We start from the raw sequence: 23,289 nt of genomic DNA on the forward strand, positions 1-23,289 counted from the left end.
TTCATTTTATTTTCACTCCCAGTCCTCTTGAGGCGGGAGAGTGAGAGAGTGGCTGGGTGGATGTCTGGCAGCCAGCCATGGTCAACCTGCCACACTTAAGTACCTATAATATCTAGTTCAACATAAATATTCTTTCAACTTTCTTTGAAAAATGCTATTGATTTAAATAGTTCAACTTGTTTGTGTTATGGACATAAACAAGAGTTTAGCTATCAGATTTTGTGATCCAGTAGTAGCACCTTGTTTTAGCATCTTTTTTTAGATGAGGTTAACTCTTACTCCACTGCCACTAGAGGCATACAAATTTACTTCTTCATCCAGATCTCTAGTGCAATGGTTAAACATTCTGTAACAGGATTACTTGCGTGTGCTCCTGCCCTGCAATGCTTCATTTGTTGTGCCAGCAGTGTTGTGTGGCACCACAAAGAACGGGATTGGGAAACCAGTCCAGCTGAATATTTTTCCTCCTGGCTGTTTTTCAGCTGGGTATGTTTCTTGATCAAGTTTACAGCTCAACTCTACAAAAAACCTTTTGCTGGCGTAATGGAAAGAATAGAGCAGCATGATCAGGTGAGGCATGCACTGAAGTGGGTGTTGCTGCTGGAATCGTGTGTCAGAGAAGGGATGAAGAAAAGCTATATCTATCAGGGTGATGTTTAGGGGTCTGTGAGAGAGAGACTCCAAATACAGACATGCACTGTTCTCTTAAGCCCCAGACGCTGTAGTCAGTAAAGTGACTTTTGAGTCAAACATGTTTGTGTATTTTTTTCTTCATCTTTCCTGAGGAAGTTTTTCTGAGTTTTTCCACAGCAGCTTTTGCTTCACTGGCTAGAAATATTTTTATTTAAGTTTACTGTGAGATGACCTACTTTTGTATTACATGACTTATGATTATAACCTCTCTTTTGTCCTCTTTCCTGCTGCTTGGACAAATTGAAGAATCCTGCAGCACCCATGTCCTTGGTCCAGAATAAATATGATCCTTGGCAAACTGTCTTCTCTGAAGTTCAGCAACCATTAAAAAAATTGCAAAGATCTGTAACTACTCTGTTTCTATGTGAAATATCAATTTAGCAATCAATTAAAAAAACACAAACCCCCAAACCAAGTACCACCCCTCAATCTTAAGCACCATAACTAGTTAGACGTTTCAAGCAAGGGAACAAAACAGTAACAGGTTGTCTGAGCCATTTTAATGCACCTGCTCTTGAAGACTAGCAAAAAAGTAGTAAATGGTTCAGTACAGTTCATAGCAGTGAGGTAGCCACCACAAGATCATAGCTAATACTGTCTTTTTGAGTGTTACAGGTAAGCAACAGATACCAGATGTCAAAGCCTCAGCGTACATAGCAAGAAAGATGGTTAACATCAAGGAGAAAATTCTCCATGTTGGGAACAAGGTCATCAGTGGGGTTGTGTGTGGGGAGAAAAATGTATGGGTGATTTCCAAGTTCTTGCTTTGTAGAAAAATAGCTTTTTTAGTTGTTGATACCAGACAGCAGATACTTTTTAAATGTAGAAGGTTAGTTGAAAAGTACAATTCTGGTATATGAAGTGTGTTGTCTGGTATTTGGAGTTGGTAAATAATGTTATAGGTTATAGGACTTGTCTGTGCCAGACCTTCAGAATTTCAGCACAGACTTCATGGTCAAGATATGGATACCACCTTAGTCATAAACCACTCCAGGAATTGCTGTGATCATGTAGTATAATGTCACCGGTTTCAGGGTTTTTGTTGTCACTGAAGGCTATCTTTGGCTGTCCTGAAGAGGTGCTCGGATCTCTGTGGTGCTATGTGCAGTCTTTGCTCCAAATGTGTTGCCTTTTCTAGCCTTAACTAAATATTTATTCCAGTGTTTGTGCATCAGGAAATTTTTTAATCATGAGGCCAGAAATCTTCCTAAATAGGTTTATAGTCAAGGTTGGAAGAGGATGGAGTGAGAAGACTTCTTGGTTAGGAGAAGTGATACACAAGGTGATTTTGCTGGCATTCAGAAGGACCTTGACAGGCTGGAGAAATGGGCCAGCACGTATCTAACGTACTTCAGCAAGGGAAAAGGCTGAGTCTTGCACCTGGGGAGGAATAACTGGTACAAACTGGGGACAAGTGGCTGGAAAGCAGATTTGAAGGAAAGGACTTGGGTGTCCCAAGTGACCATGAGCCAGCAATGTGCCCTTGTGGCTATGAAGGACAGTGGTATCCGGGGCTGCATTAGGAGAAATGTTGCCAGCAGGTAGAGGGAGGTGATCCTTCCCCTCCACTCAGCACTGGTGAGGCCACAGCTGGAGTGCTGTATCCAGTTTTGGGCTCCCCAGTGCAAAAGAGCAGGGACATGCTGAGTGTGTCAAGTGAAGGGTTGCAAATGCATTTTAAGGGATCTTAAGGCATCTGGTATGAGTAGAGGCTGAGGGATCTGGTAGTCTTTAGCCTGGAGGAGGCTCAGTGGGGTCTTATCAGTTTATATAAATACCTGATGGGGGTCGTAAAGAGGATGGAGGCAGGCTCTTTTCAGTGGTGTAAAATGACATGACAAAGGACAACAGGCACAAATTGAAATACAGGAATTTCCACTTAAGCATAAGAAGAAATATTTTTGCTATAGGGATGACTGAACACTAACGGGCTGCCCAGAGATTGTGGAGTCTGCATTCTTGGATGTGCTCAAAACCTGACTGGATGTGGTCCTTGGCAACCGGCTCTAGTTTACCCTGCTTTGAGCAGTCATGGTTGGAGTAGACAATTTCCAGGGGTTACTTCCAACCTCAGCTATTATGTGATTCTGTGAAATGATCAGACAGGAAGGCATTTCCTTCACTTTTGCATCTCCAACTGTTGATTTTTCTTCACTGCTGGTGGGTCAGCTGTTGGACGCAAGTGACTAATAGGTTTATAGTGAATTTGGCAGTCATTTCCAAAAGCATCCCTTCTGGAGGGGACAAAACACATTCTTTTTCCTCACTAATTTCAGCGTGATCTAGTTTTTTGGCTGTTTTTTTAAGGGTGATTGGGAAAATTCTGTGTTACTCCAACCTTTTAGTGCTCATTTTTATCTTGTGCTACAGACTGAATGCCAGTGCTTCTCTTCTATTGCTCAATTTTTTTCCAAACGGCAGCAGAATTTGAATTTAAAAAAAAAAAATCTGTGGCTGTTCACTGTATTCAGAATGCATGTGGAAACTGTGACTGGTCACTTTCACTCTGCTGTAGCTTGGCAAGGCTGTAGGAGTAAGTAGTCTTGAGAACTCAGTTCTTATGGAAGGCTGGGCAGAGCACATGCTGGTGGGTTACATCTGGCCTGTCTTTGGCACATTATTTTACAGAAAACCAACACACAAAGCAGTAAACCGCTTCAAAAACGGTAACAGATTTTCATGAAGCTAATGGCGTCTGTCCAAGAGAACTTAATTTTTTCCTATATAAAAAAGAATGGAGATAAGCACTTATCTTTTTCCACTGTACAAAATGTGTAAATCAAACCAATGATTTTCAAACTGTCAGGCACAGTTGAACGTAGTAGCCTTTGTGGTATAAGGTTGATAGTCTTAATCCAGAGATAAAATTCCAGGTTGCCTGTATATTTTGATACATGCATTTCTGACCCCTTAACTTGTAGTTTAAGGGTTTCTTGTTTTATTTCTCTGATTTGTATAGACAGAAAAAAAACCCTATACGTATCTTTTTCAGCTCTTTGAGCTGAGAAAATATAAAACCTTTCGGGAACAGACTGACAACTGGAGATACGAGACAAAGTCCATTATCTTTTCCCTCTGTCATTTAGGCTGGTAGGGTATCACTAGTAGCTCTTCTTTATTGTTAACTTTTTAGTATTGGGTTTCAAATTATAATGGTGTGCAACAGAAATCTGTGTAGTGATGCAGCAAAGTTCTTAGTATTTTTTTTTCTTCTCCCACAGGTATCAAGCATGATGGGACTATGTGTGATACTTGTCGACAGCAACCCATCATTGGCATCCGATGGAAATGTGCTGAATGCACAAATTACGACTTGTGCACAGTTTGCTATCACGGGGACAAACATCACTTGAGGCATCGTTTTTACAGAATTACCACACCAGGAAGTGAAAGGTAAAATGTACTTTTTTTTCCCCTCATAACATTAAATAGGAACAGTTAATTATGGTTAACTTCTAAACTGCAGGTTTGGTTACTGAAACTTGGATTAGATAGGACAGTGGCTTGAGGTGTAGATTCTGTTACTGGCTCTATCCCTCTTTGTGAGGGAGGGTAGATAGAACAGATCTTTGGAGACTGGAAAACATGGACATTTTAGAAAGAAAGCCATAGAGGAAAAGGTTAGTATATGAACATTCAGTTTCTTTTAACCTCATTGCATTCTTCCTAGTTCTTGTGTTGTCATAAAATAGATTTTAAAATGAAGGCAGTTATCTTTACACAATGTGTAATCACAAAATGATTTGTCAATGAATTCCTGAATGTGAAACTTTAATTGGGTTCAAAAAAGGTGTAGACAGATTGAGGGAAGATACTCTTCTTGTGGACTACAAAAACCAGAATGATCTGGAGACAAAACCTCTGACTTGAACTGCTTAAACCGCTCACTACAGAAAGCAGAGAAAAGAGGCTATGAAGGGTTGTTCTACCCTTGCCTTGGTTTTCATGTTCTTTTCTTAAGCATCTATTATTGTCTCCCAATGAAGAACTCTGAACAAAATTGGCGTTTAGTGTGTTCTTGCATAGTTGTTCTTATGTTCTTGAATTCGAATAACTTGTCTAAATCCAAACCCCTCTCTGTCATGATTTATGTGCCGGTTAAGTGAGAACAGTGATATTTGCCTGTTACTAAATACTTGGATAGCTATGGTAAAGCATTGTGTAAAGGCTACATGCTGTGGTAACAACTCTGATAACTCTCCAGAATGTTCTTTTACTAAATCGTTGGAAGCTTTTTTTTGTTAGCTATGGTACTCAGTTAAATATGGCGTGTGTATGACAACATTTATTTCCTCTTCTTGGAGAAGTAAAGTTTACAAATAAGTTGTGATTCCGTTATGTGCTTTCATTAGTGCTCTTACAGTTAAGGAAAGTGGTTGGAGCCCATGAACTGAGCTTTTGTATTGTGTGTTGTAGGGACTGTGTTTTTCTCTGATGCTTGCCTTGAAGCTTAACTATGGCTCAAATGCCCAGGTCATTCGGTTTAATCAAAAAGTAATTCATACCAGCAGATCTAGGTACCAAATAGGTATCATAAGCCTCGCGTCTTAATTCTAACTCTTGTTCTAATGCAGAACATTATAAGTTGAATGCAAGTGCTGGTTTAGTGTAATTAATAGAGAATAGGTAACAAAATACAAACCTGGTTTTCTCTTTCTTTCTTTCTTTCTTAAAAATCTCATTGCTTTTGAGAATGCTTGCCAGACTTTTCTTCTTTCAAGGTGAAGTTTCCTTTGTAGTTTTCAGTGGTGTGTTCTGGTGTATAAAGCATAATTTTTAGTTTTGGAGATAGTTTGTATGAAATATACAGAGTTGCAGGAAATCTTCTGCATCTTGTCACTTTCTCCCTATCTTTGTTTACTCCCATTGAGTTCTGTTTTGCAACTCTTATCTAAAAGGCAACTTCATCTGCCAAGGAGCTGTTTCTATTGGATCAAGCTTAGCTGAGAAAAATTGATTAAAGTTAACTGTTTGAGGGAGGAGAAAAGGGCAAAGCAGTGCTATTGAATTTGAGGGGTATTTCTTAGGGTAGATGGCAAGAGGTGTCTAAGGATGTTTGGATGAAGGAAACATTAACTACTTATTTTATTCTCAGGTCTGGGATATCATATGGGCAGTATACCAAAGTAGTGTATGCTGGTTTTTGTCTGTTTTGTAGGTGTTGAGATCTTTCTAAAATGCTGCTCTAAACAACATAACTGTTTCTGTCACTCTTTTATATTACTTAGATTAAAATGGCTAATATTTTCGTGTGCTGTTTGCAGTAACAGTTTAACTTTCTCCTTGTCTGCCATCTGCTGGATGTTAAAAGTTTAGCAGGAGGGTGATACACTTCCTGAAGAGGTCAGGAAACATTCAGAATTTCAGCTGAAAAATACTTTTGTCTGGCAACATATTCCTGGCATGAAGTAAGAAATCTGGTTGCATGCCAACTGGTGGCTTTTGAGATGACTGAAAAGGCAGGAAAATGTTTCTCTTTGTTTCTACTTGTGAGTTAAGCCCAAACAGAACAGTTTGTATTTATCTACTTCAGTTCTGTTGGAGCCAGGGGGAAAGAAGAGGTTCGCTTTGGAAAAAGAACGTATTACGACTGAAAAAAAGGATGTTCATATATTGAATTGAATTTGCCAAGATATTCTATAAGAAGTATGTGGAAAATAAACTGAGATATGGAGGGGAAAGGTGTAGTAGCTCTTACTTAATAACATAATTTTGAATAAAAATGGCAGGGCAATTGCAGGTCAGGGTGCATCTAAGAGAAACAGAAATGTGTTGTTTATATGACTTTCTTTTAATGATTTTAATAATATGAGTACAGATCTGTATGTAAATGATTACAAGATTATTGCTGGTAATAGGATGTCTGGAGAAGACTTTATAATTAGAATTAAAATCTAATTATAAACATACAATAAATCAGATCTAGGAAGATCATGGCTTTTTTATCCTGTTTGAATTGAGATTGAATGGATGCAATTAAGGCACTGATATCTGTGTTTGTGGGATTATTTTTGTTTCAAGATGTTCTCTTTCCTTCCCATCCCCAAAGATTTGTTTTGGACCTTCTTTATCATCTTGACATTTGTGGGTTCTTCTTTTAATAACTTCAGGGTATTGTTGGAGTCTCGCCGTAAATCCAAGAAAATTACAGCAAGAGGAATCTTTGCAGGTGCCAGGGTGGTGCGAGGAGTTGACTGGCAATGGGAAGATCAAGATGGTGGCAATGGGCGTAGAGGAAAGGTAAAAAAAATGGTTTAAATAAGAAGATGCACTTCTGCATGCTAATGTAATGGTCTCAGTAGCCTTTCTAACTGTAGAATAAAAACATAATCATAAAAGTTACTATTTTAATTTGCTGGACATTTTGAAATCGTATTCTGTAATGTTCAAGCATTTTGAAAGAGGAAGGGATGTATACTATGACTAGTTCTTTTTTATTTTAATATAAATTTTTATAATACCAGCACAATATTCTTAAAACTACTAAATTTTTGTCTTGGTTGGTTGGTTTAGGACTGGCTTGTAACAACATTAAGGTCTTGGGCACATTGTAGCATTACTAGAGACCTGGTATAAAAAGCTCTCAAGAATAGACCTTTCTGGTCATCACTGCGTCCTGTAGTCTTACTGCTTGTGAGGCAGCACATTTGTGTATCTCTTGCTCTTAGTTTTCAGTGCTTGCACCCTGGATTTTTTTTTTTTGGTCTAATAATTATAGGGACTTTTCCAGTTGAAAATGAAAAATGTTGCAAGTGTTGGTGGTTGATATTAGATTACTGGCTTAGGACATTATATGAGTGGTTTTGATTTGTTGTATAATAAAAATATTTGGATTTATTGAAAATCACACAGAATGATACGTTATTAATAACAACCTTTGCAAATTTTCCATTTACAACTTACATTTACCTTCAGAAATAATGAATGCACAGCAGGGACTGTAAAATATACTGTGACTTTTATCACCAAATGTGAGGCGTTCTAGGAGAATTGGATGCCCTTCCATCTTGGTGAACTGGTGTTTTTTGTTGCATTTATTTTTAGTACACTTAAGCAGCATTTAAAAGAAAGTGAAAGTTTCCTGACTAAGATATTTAGCCAGTTTTATATCCTAAACATTTATGGAAGCTTTAGTACTTTTGGGGATTTTAGATTTTATTGAGAGGAAGTAATAAATTTAAATCTCCTAAAGCAAGGGATATTCAGATGCAGCTTTTTTCATCTTTATTATTTACCCCTTGCTCTGAATTTAGCAAGGTATTTTGAAATCTCTGAAACTTTGCAAAACGAGTCTTATCCTGCATTGTCTGCTTGCGTACTAAACTTGAACTAGTGGGATTACTTGCCAGCTGAAAACATGTCTAAATGCATGTAAATGTTTTTAATGGGAAAAGCAGATGGTGGATAGTTTTTAAATATAAATAAGAATAAAGACAACTTCTGGAAATTTATTTTTTTGAATAATGGAAGTGTTTTCAGAATTTGATGCATGGCCTCATGATTTCTGAAATGTCCGGGAAAGTCCTTTTCACTTTTGTAGTGTTAAACAGATTGGCTCTGGAACTAAAACTCTGTCGCCTAACATAGTGCACTGCCACCAGGGTAATGCAGGATAAACCAGACATATTGAAGTAATTAAAATAGTTACCATCCTGGTTTTCTTAGTTAAATGTTGCTTCTAGTAAGAACGCGTCAAAGCATCATAACATAAATTTTTACAGTTCAGAATTTGTTCTTTACTTATGTAGTTGGATATCCTACCAAATATGCAAAAGAAAAGTAGTCCTACAAAGTATATATTCAGGCTGCCATCGTATTAAGACACCTAGAAAACATTTGTATTAAACAGAAAACATCTTCAGAATACATTTTATTAAATTCAGTAAAGCAGCTGTACCTTGAATTATTCTGAAGAGATTAGTAAGGTTTTAAGTTCAAATTGGGCTTCTAAGTCTTTGTTCTAGAGATAATTTTCTTATTTTTAAAACTGAATAGGTAACTGAAATCCAAGATTGGAGTGCTTCGAGTCCTCACAGTGCAGCATATGTTCTTTGGGACAATGGTGCTAAAAACCTTTACAGAGTTGGCTTTGAGGGCATGGTAAGTGTAAAAGAACACAAAGCATAAAATGCATGGTGGGGGAAGGGTAGTAGGAATAACTTGTTGTGCTTTATTATCCTGCTTTTGTAATACCCTTTGTCAGTTTGCATGCTGTTAGTCAGGTCATTGTGAATACAGCTGTATGGATCATGCATATGTATTAGGAAGACAGTCTGATCTGGGAATTTATAAAATGTGAATAACTTACAGTTAAGGGTGGGTTTCTGCCAGAGTATAGTAAACATTTACATCACATACATGATTATCTTACTGTGCTACTATTGTGCTTAAATTAAAATTCAGAAAGGAAAAAGAAGTTTAGTCATGAACTTTAAAGACCCTATTTCTTTAACTCCTGAACTCTTCAGTTCACTTCAAAATTTTGGTGTGATTACTGCAGGATTTGCAGTTTTTAAATTACTGGCAACACTCAATCCTCTTGAGAGCAATTTTTTTTTTTTGTCAATGGAAAGGTGTTGAATTAAGTTACAACCTTAATTTGCTTTAGCACTAAATTTTTCTTTTTAACTTCCTAGCTTCTGCAGCTACTTCTAAAGCTTTAGAGAAAATGGGCCAGACTCTAGCCTAAGTGCCTTCTGTTGCTGGGTTTTCTTATCCTAATGTGGGTCAGGGAAAGGTTACTTTGATTATCAGCTGCTTATAATGTCTTAATTAGCATTTTCTTTGAATTATTTTTGTTTGATACTGCAGAGGAAACCATGTTAACTTAATATTGAAGTGTCATCTTGTCAGATGTGTATCAGTAATAAAATGTTAAACAATTAGTCTACTTTTTTGGAAGTAAAATATTTTGCCTTACAGCCCCACTTGAAATAATTTTTTATAATGAAAAATAAATACTAAATACCACTTTTGCAGTAAATACATATTTTAGTGTCAGGTTTAGAAAGGGTAAGACTCTTTAGTGCAAGTCAGCTTTTCTGATTCATGAAGATGTTAAGAATAACATATAATTTAATATTTAATTATGTCCTTCATGGTCCCCCATCCAGTTCTAAAGAAAATTCCTTATATACTGGCAAAAGGGAAAGTAAGTTATATGTAGTATTATGTAGTATAATATTATTAAACCAGTGGTTGGTGTCTTCTCCCTTATAGTTGATTGTGGTGCATAGAGAAGGAGCACAATTACAAAATCTAGATAGAATGAGATACAGATCAACTGATTTTTGTTTGTTGTTGTTGCAATGTCACTTACTATGTTAAAATTTGTGCACTGCATAGCAGGAGTGTTGTGGAATCATTAAAGATTCCTTCTGGCCGCAGGGAAAAATACATTTGAGAGAAGTTATATTCTGTTCTGAAATAGTTATTGCCTTAATAATAAACATATTATTTGTAAATCAACTATATTCTGTTGCCAAACTTTTGCCACCTAAGTGTTTAATATCTCTAGAATACTTGATTAACTACTACAACTGTAAATTTGAATGGGTAAGGGTGATCCTTCCCACAGGATTTGTGCAAATAGAAATACTTGGTTAGTCATTTAATTAACAACAAAAAACTGTTAAAATGTTTGTGAAACTACATATATGAATATATTGTAGTACAATATATAAATAATATGTACATATGTATAAAAAAGAATGATTTGAGGCTTTATATGGTAGTGCTTACCTGACTGTAGTCTATTCCTACAATAATTTTATCTTTATCAGGTACTTTTATCAAATGCAGTTTTCACTTCAGAATGGATTCTTGGATATCTGTGGCAAATAGTCATTTGAATGTAAAGATAGATTTTTTTAAAAAAAAAACTGATGAATTGCTTGCGAAGTGTACAATTCATTTATGATTATTTACTGCTATTTATGTGCCATTATGTAAAGCTGACTAATAGACTGCCAGAAAGTTCATGTAAAGTCGGGGCAAATTTGCTTTGGGACTTAGAATGTGGACTCAACAATATGTAGTGTGTACCCATGTAAATACAGCTGGGAAGAGACCCCTACTTGCAAATGAATAATCCTTGACTCAGATGCAAATGGAGCTGATTACAGAAATACAGCTTATTATTGTGAGTCAGGGTTGCCTGTTTGATAGCTGACAGGCTGCATCTGGTCCTCAAAATTAATCTATCTGGCCTGCCAGCTTTTCCTTGGGTGAGACAAGGACTGGCTGGTGGGGCAGCAGGTGCTGGCTGAAAACTTGCATTTATTTCTGCTCTGATCCTTAGAGTTTTTTACTTGAGTTTGCTGTGTTTACATATGAAGTGGTTGAGGGGTGCATCTTGCTGTTTTCGTGAAGCCTGGCAATTTAAATCTGGGGGTTTCTGCTGCCACAGGCCACAAATTCCCAAACTGAAATCTGTTTATATGGTACTGTTAAGTTGAATGACAATTTTGCTACATCCATACTAGAAATGAATTACTGTTGGCTAATATGGTTATTGAAATTGCTTGCATTTCAGATCTGCATGTATTCAGATTCTAGAGCCAGACCAACTGTTAACTGCTTTAGAATTGTGTGAACATAGCGTTTTGCAATAAAAAGAAAAACTGTGGAATTAGGGAGTTAATGAGTAGATTGTGGTTTAGCTTTTTGGACCTATTCCTAGTTTTTATTTCTTCATATCACAGAGCTGAGGATATAAAGCTGGTAACTTCCATTGGTTTTCAATAAGCATTATATTCTATTACTTACTCATAGAATGATTTCGCTATAAAAACTTAAGAAAATAGCTCCATCAATGGGAGTGCCCTAAATCAGTTTCATTATTTAGGAACTGGTTTCGTGCTACAAAATTTCTTTGTTCTTGCCCTTTTTTTGCTGTGATGAACCTCCTCTTGTTTTTCATTATGGAGGATCTTGCTTTCATCTGCGTAGCCTCTGAAAGAAGTAACTGTAGTTATTTATCATCCATCATTGTCACAGTAATCTGTGAGCCATCTGTGTTTGTGTACTTTTTTCTATGAATTCTGAATAGTTGAATGCATAAGGGAAGTTGAGAAGATTCCTTTCCCTTGTGTTTTTGACGTTACATTAAACTTTCTTATCCTGAGTGATACATAATGTCTGTTAATCACCACCTACTTGGGTTACCTTTAAAGATAATCCTTGAAATTACTATAGAGGATTTTAAGAATAACTTAAACACTTTTTTTTTTCAATAAAATCAAGGTAAATGTCTTGGCCTACTAGGCATTGCATGTGAGTTTTAAAAAAATACATAGAAATATGCTTCCTGCTGCAGTTACAACTGCCAGATCTGTAAAGTAAGTCAAATCTTCAGCTCGCTAGTCCTTTTATTTTGTCCCCAGTACATTCAAAATGAGGTGTTTAGGAAGAAGCAACAGGAATTTTCATTATTTTGCTAGTCTAGTGCCCTTCTGTTGCTTCTAGGTGCTGATCAAAACTGATTTAAAACACAGAAACATGAATTTTGGCTACCTTTACACATGGAGCAGGTGTTTTTTATTATGTATGCACAGTGTAGCCAAGGTTAGGTGGTTAGTTGTTCTGGAATCCAGAGAGGAAGGAGATATTTATGTATACCTTGTGTTTTATTTGCATTTATCAGCAGGCTTTGTTTTGCTGCTTGTTTATGTAGCCTTATTTCTATACATTTTTCATGTAGTCTCAAGCAAGCCAAAGTTCTCATCTCTCTGTGACTGAGTTGCTTAGAAACATATTTCTATTAAGCAGAAATGTACTTACTAATCCTTTTCTAGTTTTGTTATTTACAGTATTAACTCACAAGGAAGACTTTAAAATGATCCTCCCTAAAAAAAAAAAAAAAATTACACATGTCAAGTTTTTATAAGTGCATATAATCAGTAGACAGTAAGGTTATAAACCATTCACTCAGGATTTGCCTGAGGTCTGATTTCTTCTGTAAGAAGCTGTGCTATTGTTTTTATACCTCATACCTCTCTTGTCATTTCAGTCACTTTCTTGACCATCTTCTACTTTCTCCTTTTATTGTTTTCAGTTTTCTCAGCTTCTTGAAACTGAAAATGATTTGAGTTTATTAAATTTGAAATAGAGCACTTCTTACAAACCTTTAGCTAAAGCTTAGTGATTTATCCAGTCCCTTGTCCTAACTGCGTGACAAAGCAGCGCGCGCTGGGCTTTCTCAATTTGCCCTATAAGGGCTTATTTCGTTGCCAAAACCTTTTGTGAGTTTAAAGACTTAAAATGGCCTTTAACAGGTGTATTCATTGCTACCTCAGACAGCTGCAGCTGTGGCACCATTCCTGCTGGTATATCTCTAAGATCAGGATTAATTTCTCTCCTGATATTTGCTGCTGGTGTTAGATGGTGTTCCAGCGCATCTGGATCAAACATTCTTTTTCTTATCAGCGCACCTAGTTTTCATATCAAGTCTGTAGACTCCCCTCCCTGGTTTTGATGGACAGCATTCCGTATTGATTGGAGTAACTTAATAGCTATTCCAATAGGCACCTGCTCCTTCAGCATTGCGTTCCTCTCCAAGGTCAAGGATGGTGGTACTTTTACACCATCTGCCAGCCCTGATGACATTGCTGTAATGTACATTTTTTTTCTTCTTCTGAAGTTTTTATGGTGATGAAGTTGGTGGGGTTTTTTTTTGGGGAGTGGTATAATTGGATGGTAAGTCCAAGTAAACTGTTATGGTTTCTGTATTTCCCATTTGGCTGAGCAGAGCATGATCTTTATGTAATCCAGTCACATCCAGCTGGAATGCAGAGAGTTCTTCAGCAAGTCAGAAGCTAGATGCTGGAAGACCAAAGTTCTCCACTGTAGGCAAAACCCCATTATTACTCACTGCTCGTGTACATCAGCTGTTACTACTAACGTGGAAGTCCTGCTGTGCAATCTTTTGTGCTTGTGCTGTTCCTTGAGCTTTCACTATAATTTCCAGCTTAATTGAGGCTTCCATCTGTTCTCTAACTATGCCCAAATTCCACAAAATCTATAGCTTGTTTTCCTGTTTCCTGAAAGAATCCTATTCAAGGTTCATTGAATGATCTGTCCATCAAGTTACTGTATAAAAGCTTATGTTCTGTTTTCATCTTTGCATGTTTGTCTCCACCATGTATTTATACCCGGCCTCATGGTTGTTACTTTTTCTGTCCATGGTGTCACTGTGAGTCTAAAACTTGCATTTTAACATCCCTCATGTTTTGGTACAGTCCCTTTAGCGCTTGCCTCTCAGCTGCAAACAATCCACTATTTCAATCCATTTGGAAGACTTGGGGAGATTCAACAAACTTGTAAAAATCCTGGTAGGGTTCTCCAACGTGCGGTACAGCAGAGCTGGCAGCAGGGGTGCACTGGCAGCATGGCGTGGTTGGGCTTCAGGAGCGTTTCTGCTCAATCCTCACGAGGGGAGTCTCTTGCCATTCTTTAGTGCCATCCCTGATTTCTTAATTTCTTACTTAAACTACTTGGGCAAAAGAAAGCTTCTTTTCTTTTTCTGATAAGTATAGTAGCTGAGTGCTAGAAGTAGAATTATAGTTGCTTACCAAGCTTTTGTGGTACTGAAGTGCAATTAAGTACAGTTCCCTGTCTTAAAACGCCAGGATCTGTTCTGGGTTTGGTTACTTTTTTTTTTTAAGACATTTGCAGGCCTTTATCATGTTGATGTTACTTTTCTTAGTAGTGGTGTTTGCAAAGTTCCTGAAGGTACTCTTTGCTGTATATATGAGTTAGTTTTGTACTGCCTTAATCTTTCAGTGCCTCATCTTTCTGCGTCTTTTGAGTCCTCATTTTCTTTGTGAAGGCTTATGTAAAAAAAATAAACATGTTACCTTGTTTTTCTGTGATAGTTAGATCAGACTCTTGTTTTACTCCTTAGTGATCTAACATTGACTTCATATAAGAGAGAGGAAGACAGATGTGAAGCTGAGGTTCAACATCAAGCTACCACTTAGTTTTACAACCACGTATATCATTATATTCCAGAAATAAACTCTGTAGGGCATGGTACCGGCAGGATAAAAAAGAGAGAGCAGATTTGCAAATTTCTGGTGTTTTTTTTTTTTTCCTGTAAAATGTAAGGTATCTTAACCTGCTTCCTGAGAGTTTCTGCTACAAAATAGTAATTAGTCTTTTTTGAATATTTTTTCTTCTGCTAACTTTTAGCCATCAGTCTGCTCTGTATGTTAACGCTTGCTTTAACGCAAGCAATCTTTCACCCATTTTTTGCCTGTCTGGGAGGACAACTTCCAATGCTCTATTCTTAATGCCCTGAAGAATGTGAAAACAGCTCTTACATGTGTACCCCTTCTTGACTCCTGTGCAGACAGCTGGTTGTTGCATGACACGAAGAGTCTGTATTCAGAGGGTGAGACCAAGTGCTCCCGGGCACATCAAATCGCTGCTGGCGTGGGGGAATGAATCGGCTTGCCATCTGGGATGGTCAGCGCAGCCCCTTTGTCTTCGGCCGAGTTAAACCCAGCACCTGCCCACCGGGTGGCAGCATTTTCCCGCAGGCCGGCTGCTGCTGGGCTGAACAAACTGGCTTTCTCTGATCGCTCATAGGATTTGAAGAGCAGCTAAAATCTCATTATTTTCATCTGGCTGTTTCATCACTTTTGAAAAAGGTGGCGGTACATTATTTGTACATCAGGATACACGCTGAATTTTGCGTTGTTTCTGGTTTCTTAGCAGTTGCAGGTCACTGAGGGTAGCATTGTGTTTGTCAGTGCCTTGATTTGGAAGACTTGAGAGTTTTCATTTTAATCCTTTTGCCAATAAATCTTGGGTGTGGGAAAAATAATTGTTACAGTGTTTGTTTAGTTCTGGTTGATTATATCATAACCACCACCTGTCCTCTGGCCTCCCAAGTCATCGTGTGCACAAAATGCCCTTTGTATAGTGAGAATTGTTCCATAAGGGGCAAAGGCAGATGGTAGCCTTTTGGCTTCAAGGGTTACACAGGGTTAAAAAATAGAGGGAAGGAGAATTATAGGAACTCTGCTGGCTTGGTGAATAGGAGTTGGTTATCACACTTGAAACCTCTGTTTCTCAGATTAATATTAAAGAGTCTTTCTGGACAATGAGCTGTAGGACTTTTCTCTTTAGAAAGATCATGCTTAGCTTACCCTAGTGTGGTGTGGGTTTTTTTTTTTAATTAATATCCTTGTGTTCTGTATGTTCTTAATCAGAAATTCTTCATTTTTCTAGAATTTGGGTGCCAGGTTTTCTTCTCTAACTTAAACATGTGTCTGTCAGAAATGGTTTTGAAGAGGGGGCAGCACTGGCAGGCATTAAATGACCAGTACGGGGAAGGCTGTGGCCTCCAGCACTGTCTGCAGATTTTATTTTTTTATCTTCCTTGCTTGTGTTTTTTAAAAGGAAGGATAACTTTATAGAGCAGTGGAAAGGAGCTTTGTGTTATTTTAATACTTTCCTTTGAGTTAAATGTCTTATCCTTTATAGGCTTTTAATATTGGTGAAGGTTATTAAAATCTTGATGTCAAGGCTGATAGATGGGAAAGTATTTGAGATTATATACATTGGTAGCGAATTCATGGGGCGTGGTTTTTTTACACATAGTTTTCAGCCTTTCTTAACTGAGTATATTTCAGTTCTAGTTCACTGACTTATGTTAACCCGGAGACTCACTCAGTGAGGACTAAAGTTGTTTCAATCTTTCTCTACAGTCTGACCTGAAATGCGTCCAAGATGCAAAAGGAGGCTCTTTCTACAGGGACCATTGTCCTGTGTTAGGTGAGTTGAAGATAAAGTAAATTTATCTTGACATGTGTTAATTATACTTAGTCTGGATTTCTCTTTAAATGTAATCTAAAAGGGCTGTCCTTACTAGTAGAAAGCAAATGGTAGCGTTTCTATGCGTTAATAAAAAATTATAATGCTTTTCTAAATGTGTATGATATCAGTGTGCCAAGTGAATGGCAAGGGAGCTGTTGAGTGTTAAGTAATAAATTGAGTTGCAAGTCTTGTGCACCATATTTCTAAAAAGCCAAAAATAGCTGTGCCTTCTTACAAGATTGTCTTAAATATTCAGAGATGTTCAGTGAAGTAGCATGTACATGGCCATAAACAGGAATCATTCGAACATATAAATTGACTGTTATTTTATACTAAGACTAGTATACATTGTCAAATCTTAGTTGAGGTTTTCCATATCAGCTATTGCACTGATTCATTCCTCTAGTCTCTTGGCTGGGATGTAGACATGTTCAGAGTGTATTATAAAACATAATTGCCAGGTGTTTTGGTGTCCGAAATGTGGGCAAGTTGGGATAAATTTTATAGATTACTGGAACAAATTTCTTAATTATTAATGTATATTTCCTTGGCAAAACACCTGGTCACAAAACTGGACACTACAGAAACTTTTGCTTTTCTTCTTGAGTTTCTTATTATACTTCAACGCATAAAAATCTTAACTGTCAATATTGGCTTTTGTAAAGTGATTAGAATTCTCTGTTTACTAGTCTTAATCTAATTCTTGCACAAGTACTGGAATTATGATCTCCAAACACTAGCCTTTTATTGACAGCATTGGTGAAAAGCTGAAAATGGTAAAGGTGTGTTTTGTTTAGGGGAAAACAAAAACCAAAACAAAACACAGTTGTCCAAGAAGTCACTTAGATATGTACTGTCAAGTAGATGAATTGTTTGAAATTAAAAAGCCAAGGTGCTCTGATATTTATATCTTCTGTACCTAAGATTTATTTTGTCGTTTTAGTCTGATGTGAATAAAAATAGGAAAGTAGTAATAGGATCAAACTGGTTCTTTATTGCACAGGTAGACTTAGGGTCTTATGGATGCCCTTTATTAATTTTTGTTCCTGCTTTAGAAGTGCAGGCCTGTTTTCTGCATGTAGCTTACTTTTAGGGTGATGCTGTATTTGAATGCATGAATATTAATCACTAAAGGTAGTAGGAGACTATTCTTTGTTAATAGTGGAAGGGGAAGAGTTTAAGTTTTTCTTAAAGGATGTTGATGAACTCCATTCATCATTCTTACCACGTTATTGTCCATCTTCTCAGTCTTGCTGTTTGTTAGAACATCTGTCCCTTTTATTTGTCTTCTGAATGTGGTTCACAGATACGTTCATGCTGTGGATTTAAATGTATGCTTGCATTAACAACAAGGAAGTTATTTTTGAAGCTTTGCAGTATTCAAAGTAGAGTGCAAATAATATTCCAGCAGGGGCCTAATACAGAGTAGTATGTAGCTGGGGCAAAATACCGGGACTGATTTTGTTCAGTACCACATCCGTGATCTTGATGAGAGACAATACAATCCCAGACAATTTGCAGGTGATAGCAAATTGGCAGAGGGGTGTAGTTGAAGGCAGAGCTTTATTCAGAAGACCCTTGAGGAAGTGAAGAATTCTGTGAATGGATACCTCGTGGAGTTCAACCAGGAGTACAGTTTTGCACTCTCGTGGGAATAAGGCTATGGACCAGGAATTCACAGACCTGGGGTTGTGAATGCCTGAGTGAGATGCCTTGCTGAGGAAGACCTGGGTGTTGACCTGAATACCAAATTGAATGAGACAGCAGTGTGTTGTCACTACAAATACGGTAAATTTCATATTCGGAGGATGGTGGGCAACAGACTAGAAGTTATTGCCTCTTCTCAATGGTGATGAACCTGTGTCTAGAATACTATGTCCTCTTTGTGTCATTGTCTGTCCATCTCCTCTTCCCTTCCCCCTCTGTTTTGAGAAACTGGAGAGGGTCTGATGGTGGTCTGCTAAAGTGGTTAAGAGACTGAGAGGACATGATTTGCAAGGAGGAGGAGCTGGGCTTGTGTAGTCTGGTAAGAAGGAGGTTAAGAGGTAATCCACTAGCCACCTACAACCACTTGAAGGTGATTGAAAACAATGACACCAATATTTCAGTAGTGGCAATTGGCATAAAAACAAATGGCCTTAAGGCCACTTTAAGTGACTCAAGAGGTTCAGATCAGATATTGAAGAAACTTTCTGTTACACCTACAGCTCTATATTGCAGCACTGGGAAAAATTACTTGGAGAGGTTGTGGAGCCTCAGGCCTTGGGGGCTTTCAGGACTCAGATGGGCAAAGCTACAGCTGACATCAGCTGGTTGTTAGTTCAGCTTTGTGTGGAATATCAGACCAGATGAGCTCTAGAGATCCTTTCCTCCAGCTTAATGCTTCCATGTTACCTGTGTTTTGCTGTGAAGGTAAAGGGTGCAGACTGAAAACAGTGTTCCATCTATAGGTTCTTTAAACTAGGACTAAGACAGAAAGAAGTTGCTAGGTGGTCATAGATGTCAAAGTCCATTGAACATGAGCGTTTATTCATGGGCATGTTTCGTTTCTCAGCAGTTTCTTTTTCAGTAGCATCAGATTCGCCATTCTTTCCTCTGGAGACTTAGTGCTGCAACTAGTGCTTCCAACATCTGGTGTGGATTTCATGCTCCTCCTGGAATCAGTTTCCCTCCAAATAATGTTTTTTGTCTCTATGTGTCAGTCTGTTTGTTTGCACTTCCTTATTGTTACAGTTCAAGGACCCTTTCTGCATTATTACCTCTTCCTTGGAAGAGGAAAAACAGTCCCCACTCCACCCCCAGCTTAGAGACAGCAATATTACTAAAGGAGCTCTGCTCACCCTGTCCTTTGCCACTGACGTTGCATTTGAACTCAATATACATGACTTTCTGCAGTTGTCATACTCTTCGCTCTTCTGTGGATGGCAGTGAGCAGGTCCACAAGTGTGTTATCTCATCATTTAACGCAGCTTCATGTGTGCGTTTGTATGCCATTGTCCCTCCAGCTAATGAATTTTTGCTATGACACATCTTTTGAAAGCAGGCATTGTCTGGGGAGGACATTTTAATTTTGAAATTTGCCAGGGTTTTTTTTTTGTTTGTAATCATCTCCCAACTTGAGAGGTTAAAGATTTTCATCATTAGTCATTTTGGAGGTGTTCTTTTGACAGTGCTTTCTCCATGTTCAAGGACTGACCCAATTCAAAACCATTTTCTGTGGGCCTTCTGCTTATTTTTCAGCCTCTGAGTGGGTAGATGGCACTTTGTGTATGACTTTCTCAAAATTATCAGGGCTTTTATGTATCTAGATGTCTAACACCATAACTGTTACCATCCCAGTTAGAGCTCACAGTGGAGCCTGTCACAAGTATTTAGCATTTGCCAGTGTCATTGCTATTTGTCTCGAAATCTCAACAAGAAACACACAGTTCCATAGTCAGAGGTTGAGAGTTCATTCTTACCTGTTCACTCCCTTTCAGCTGTTGGCTGATACGATTGCAGAGACATCAAGTCTCAGAAATGAACTCCTGTTCTTTAAATTGCATGGAGGATTGCTGTGGTCATGTGAACATTTCCTTCTTATTCCATTTCAGGTGAGCAAAATGGTAACAGAAACCCTGGTGGGCTGCAAATAGGTGACCTTGTAAACATTGACCTTGATTTGGAAATTGTACAGTCTTTGCAGCATGGTCATGGAGGATGGACTGATGGCATGTTTGAAACTTTAACAACAACTGGAACAGTTTGTGGCATTGATGAGGATCATGACATTGTGGTACAATATCCAAGTAGCAACAGGTTTGTTCTATAGCCGTTGTCATTTATTCTCACAAGCTTCCTTTGCCTTCAGCACCTGTGATCACTTGGTGCCAGAAACTTTCTGTTCTCCTTTTGGGTCTATTAAGATTTTCTTGAATTTTTATATTCCTTCTACAATGTGTAATGAGGACTTACTTTTAGAGATGCTTTAGTGGGAAAATGAAGTTTGCTGCCTCTCTTACGTGGTGTAAATCTGAGTCCAAAATAATGAATGATGTTCTGGACTATCTTCCAAAATGTAGAGTTTTAAGCGGTAATTTCTTTTTTACTTACAAAGTATCCCATGGTTTCAAAGGGAATGGTAATAGCAATGCATTGTGGGTTTTCAGGATAATGAAGACAGGTGACAAACTTTTTATGTTGGGGATCTTGTCTTATGTAGAGTGACCTTTGCATGATCTATACCTGGCATTTTCTTATCCAAAGGGATGTTATTTTATGTAAATATGGACCGAGAATAGGAAGTGTTGGGGAAGATGTTGCCAAAACTGCTCCCTGCAAGCAGTTTAGGTTTGAAGTTTGAGCTGCTTCCATGCTAACAGGATTCAAACCCAGCTCTACAGCTGTATCTGAGCTGATACGTCCACATGTGTTTGTGTTTCTTGCTCTCAAGTATTGGGCTTATCTTTAAAGAGCAGCTGGTGAATGGAATATCACTTCAGTTTTATCTGGAGGCTGACCTGTTCTGTTTCTCTGGAAAGATTTAACATTGCATTATTCATTCAGGCTTTCCCTCAAGATACTCTTTTGTTAATATTGCAAAGTAATGCACACGAAAGCTGTTTTCCGAGCTCACACAAGCTGAAGGGATGCACGTGGCATTTTTTCTGACAATGACTGCAGAGCCAATGAGAGGAGCTGCTCTACCTTGTGGTTTCTTCCCCGACTTTGCCCTTTATATACATTATCTGATGCTTCTTAACTAGGTTGTGTAGCTGAAAGAAAGTCAACCCCAGACCAAATGGCACATAAAGGAGGGATCACCATATTATATATTAGACTATAACTCAGCATAAAACCAGCTAAATGCCTATAAACCAGTAGAATTTATAGTATGAGTTAGGATAGTTCAGTGAAAGAATGAGATGTGTCTAGGACATCCATTTGATTGAGGAGTATTTTTATAACTGAGTGTTACAGTTTGACTTGGGAGGGAGGAGGCAAAATCCTGTGCTCCTCCCATGTTGTGTCCTAACAGTCCAATCCTTTATGAGACAGCTCAGATATTCCCCTTTTCAACCAGTTGTCTCCTCCTCTCCCTGAAAAAGTAAACAAACTGTATAGCTACTTTCAGGGCTACTATATTGTTGCCGACTTGCTTCCCATGAGGCAGGATATTTCTTCATTGCTTTACAACTGTGCATTTCTTGAGATTACCCTGGAAATATTTAACTAATATGCCACAGACAAGTTTATAGGCAAAAAATAAATATACCATAGTATCCTACTGCAGAAGGTTTGTAGGCATACAAACAGAAGTGTGTCCAATAGATAACTTATAAACATATATTTCACTTTGCATGTTTAAAATCTTCTTTAAATGATTCATTGTCTAGGTGGACATTTAATCCAGCTGTTCTCACCAAAGCCAATGTTGTTCGAAGTGGAGATGCTGCTCAAGGTGCAGAAGGAGGTACCTCTCAATTTCAAGTGGGTGACCTTGTTCAAGTATGTTATGACTTAGAGCGAATCAAGCTTCTTCAGAGAGGTCATGGAGAGTGGGCTGAAGCCATGCTTCCAGTAAGTAGTTGTATGTCTGGATTTGTAAAATCCTAAAACTTGTGTGATATTTATAGTTATGATTGGTAATAATACCTGGAGGTTGTGAGAGTCAAAGTGACTTTCTTCGAAGTTAGGGAAAGTGTATTTCATCAAACACAGTGTAATACTTGATCAGATGTAGTAATCTGCTTAGCCTGATGAAACTTAGCTGAAGGTATTAGTGACTGTATTATTAAACAATATGAAGTTCGGATTTCTAAATATTCTATTTTTAGTATTTATTTGCATTTGATATTTTCTTTAATGCAGACTTTAGGTAAAGTTGGTCGGGTGCAGCAGATCTATTCAGATAGTGACTTAAAAGTAGAGGTTTGTGGGACATCTTGGACATATAATCCAGCAGCTGTCTCAAAGGTGGCATCAGCAGGATCTGCTATAAGTAATGCATCTGGTGGTAAGTTTGAAGAATAATCAGTAATGTATGTATGGCAAGTATTTGTGTTAATTAAAAAATTGTTTGTAAGTACTTGTATGTAGTTTGTATGCAAGGTTAATAATACTTAGGCTGGGGCTTTGGCTAATTCACATTATACCTTAGAGGAAAGACACAAGAAAAAGCTTACAGTCTGTATGGAGTTGTTGGTACTTGTTATCTTGATACAGTGCAAAAACTCCAAATAGAATTTGGGTTTCTGTTGGGCCACAGTGGAGGTATGTCTTTGGAAGTCTGCTCTAAGAACTTCAAAATTTAAATGATTGGAAGAGATGTTAGATTGGAATAGGGACTAAGGCGTGAAGAGAGTGTCACTGGCTGTAGTGTTTAATAGGTGGTGTGGGATAGCAAGCATAAGTGAGGGATCTGTTGCAAGCAGTTAGTCAGGATAATATTCTTTCCTTAAAATTTCTGTCTTAAAATTTAGTCAGATATCCTTTGACTAATTACAGTGGGATTTTTTTTGTGTATGTAATAACATTTGAGTTCTGTTGAACATCTAATAACAAGGCAGAAAGACTATCCAACATGCTGTGTTCTGTTGACTGTTTCTTAGATCAATTAAACTAGAATGTTTGTCTTTTTGGTCTTAGCTAGTTGTTTTTTCCTCTTCACGTATTTGCTTTAATGCCAAGAAACCTTTCTACATATTTTTCTAGACTTTTTCCTAGGGAGGCGTAAATACAGTGAGTCTTTTGCAGTAAAGTCACTGGCCATAGAACTAGCTAGAAGAGTAATAT

General features: G+C 37.8%; 1 protein-coding gene across 7 annotated transcripts in view; it reads left to right on the top strand.

Moving 5' to 3' along the window:
- Positions 1 to 23,289, top strand: part of MIB1 (MIB E3 ubiquitin protein ligase 1) — an 80,902-nt gene that overhangs the window by 6,627 nt on the left and 50,986 nt on the right. For all 7 annotated transcript variants that reach the window (XM_075084809.1, XM_075084810.1, XM_075084811.1 and 4 more), the window contains exons 2-8: positions 3,915 to 4,086; positions 6,804 to 6,933; positions 8,689 to 8,793; positions 16,407 to 16,473; positions 20,109 to 20,313; positions 21,891 to 22,074; positions 22,366 to 22,510. In XM_075084809.1, coding sequence (XP_074940910.1) covers positions 3,915 to 4,086; positions 6,804 to 6,933; positions 8,689 to 8,793; positions 16,407 to 16,473; positions 20,109 to 20,313; positions 21,891 to 22,074; positions 22,366 to 22,510 — 1,008 coding nt within the window. The remainder of the gene's footprint in view (positions 1 to 3,914; positions 4,087 to 6,803; positions 6,934 to 8,688; positions 8,794 to 16,406; positions 16,474 to 20,108; positions 20,314 to 21,890; positions 22,075 to 22,365; positions 22,511 to 23,289) is intronic.

Source organism: Phalacrocorax aristotelis, chromosome 2, assembly GCF_949628215.1.
Source record: "Phalacrocorax aristotelis chromosome 2, bGulAri2.1, whole genome shotgun sequence".
Taxonomy (NCBI): Eukaryota; Metazoa; Chordata; class Aves; order Suliformes; family Phalacrocoracidae; genus Phalacrocorax; species Phalacrocorax aristotelis.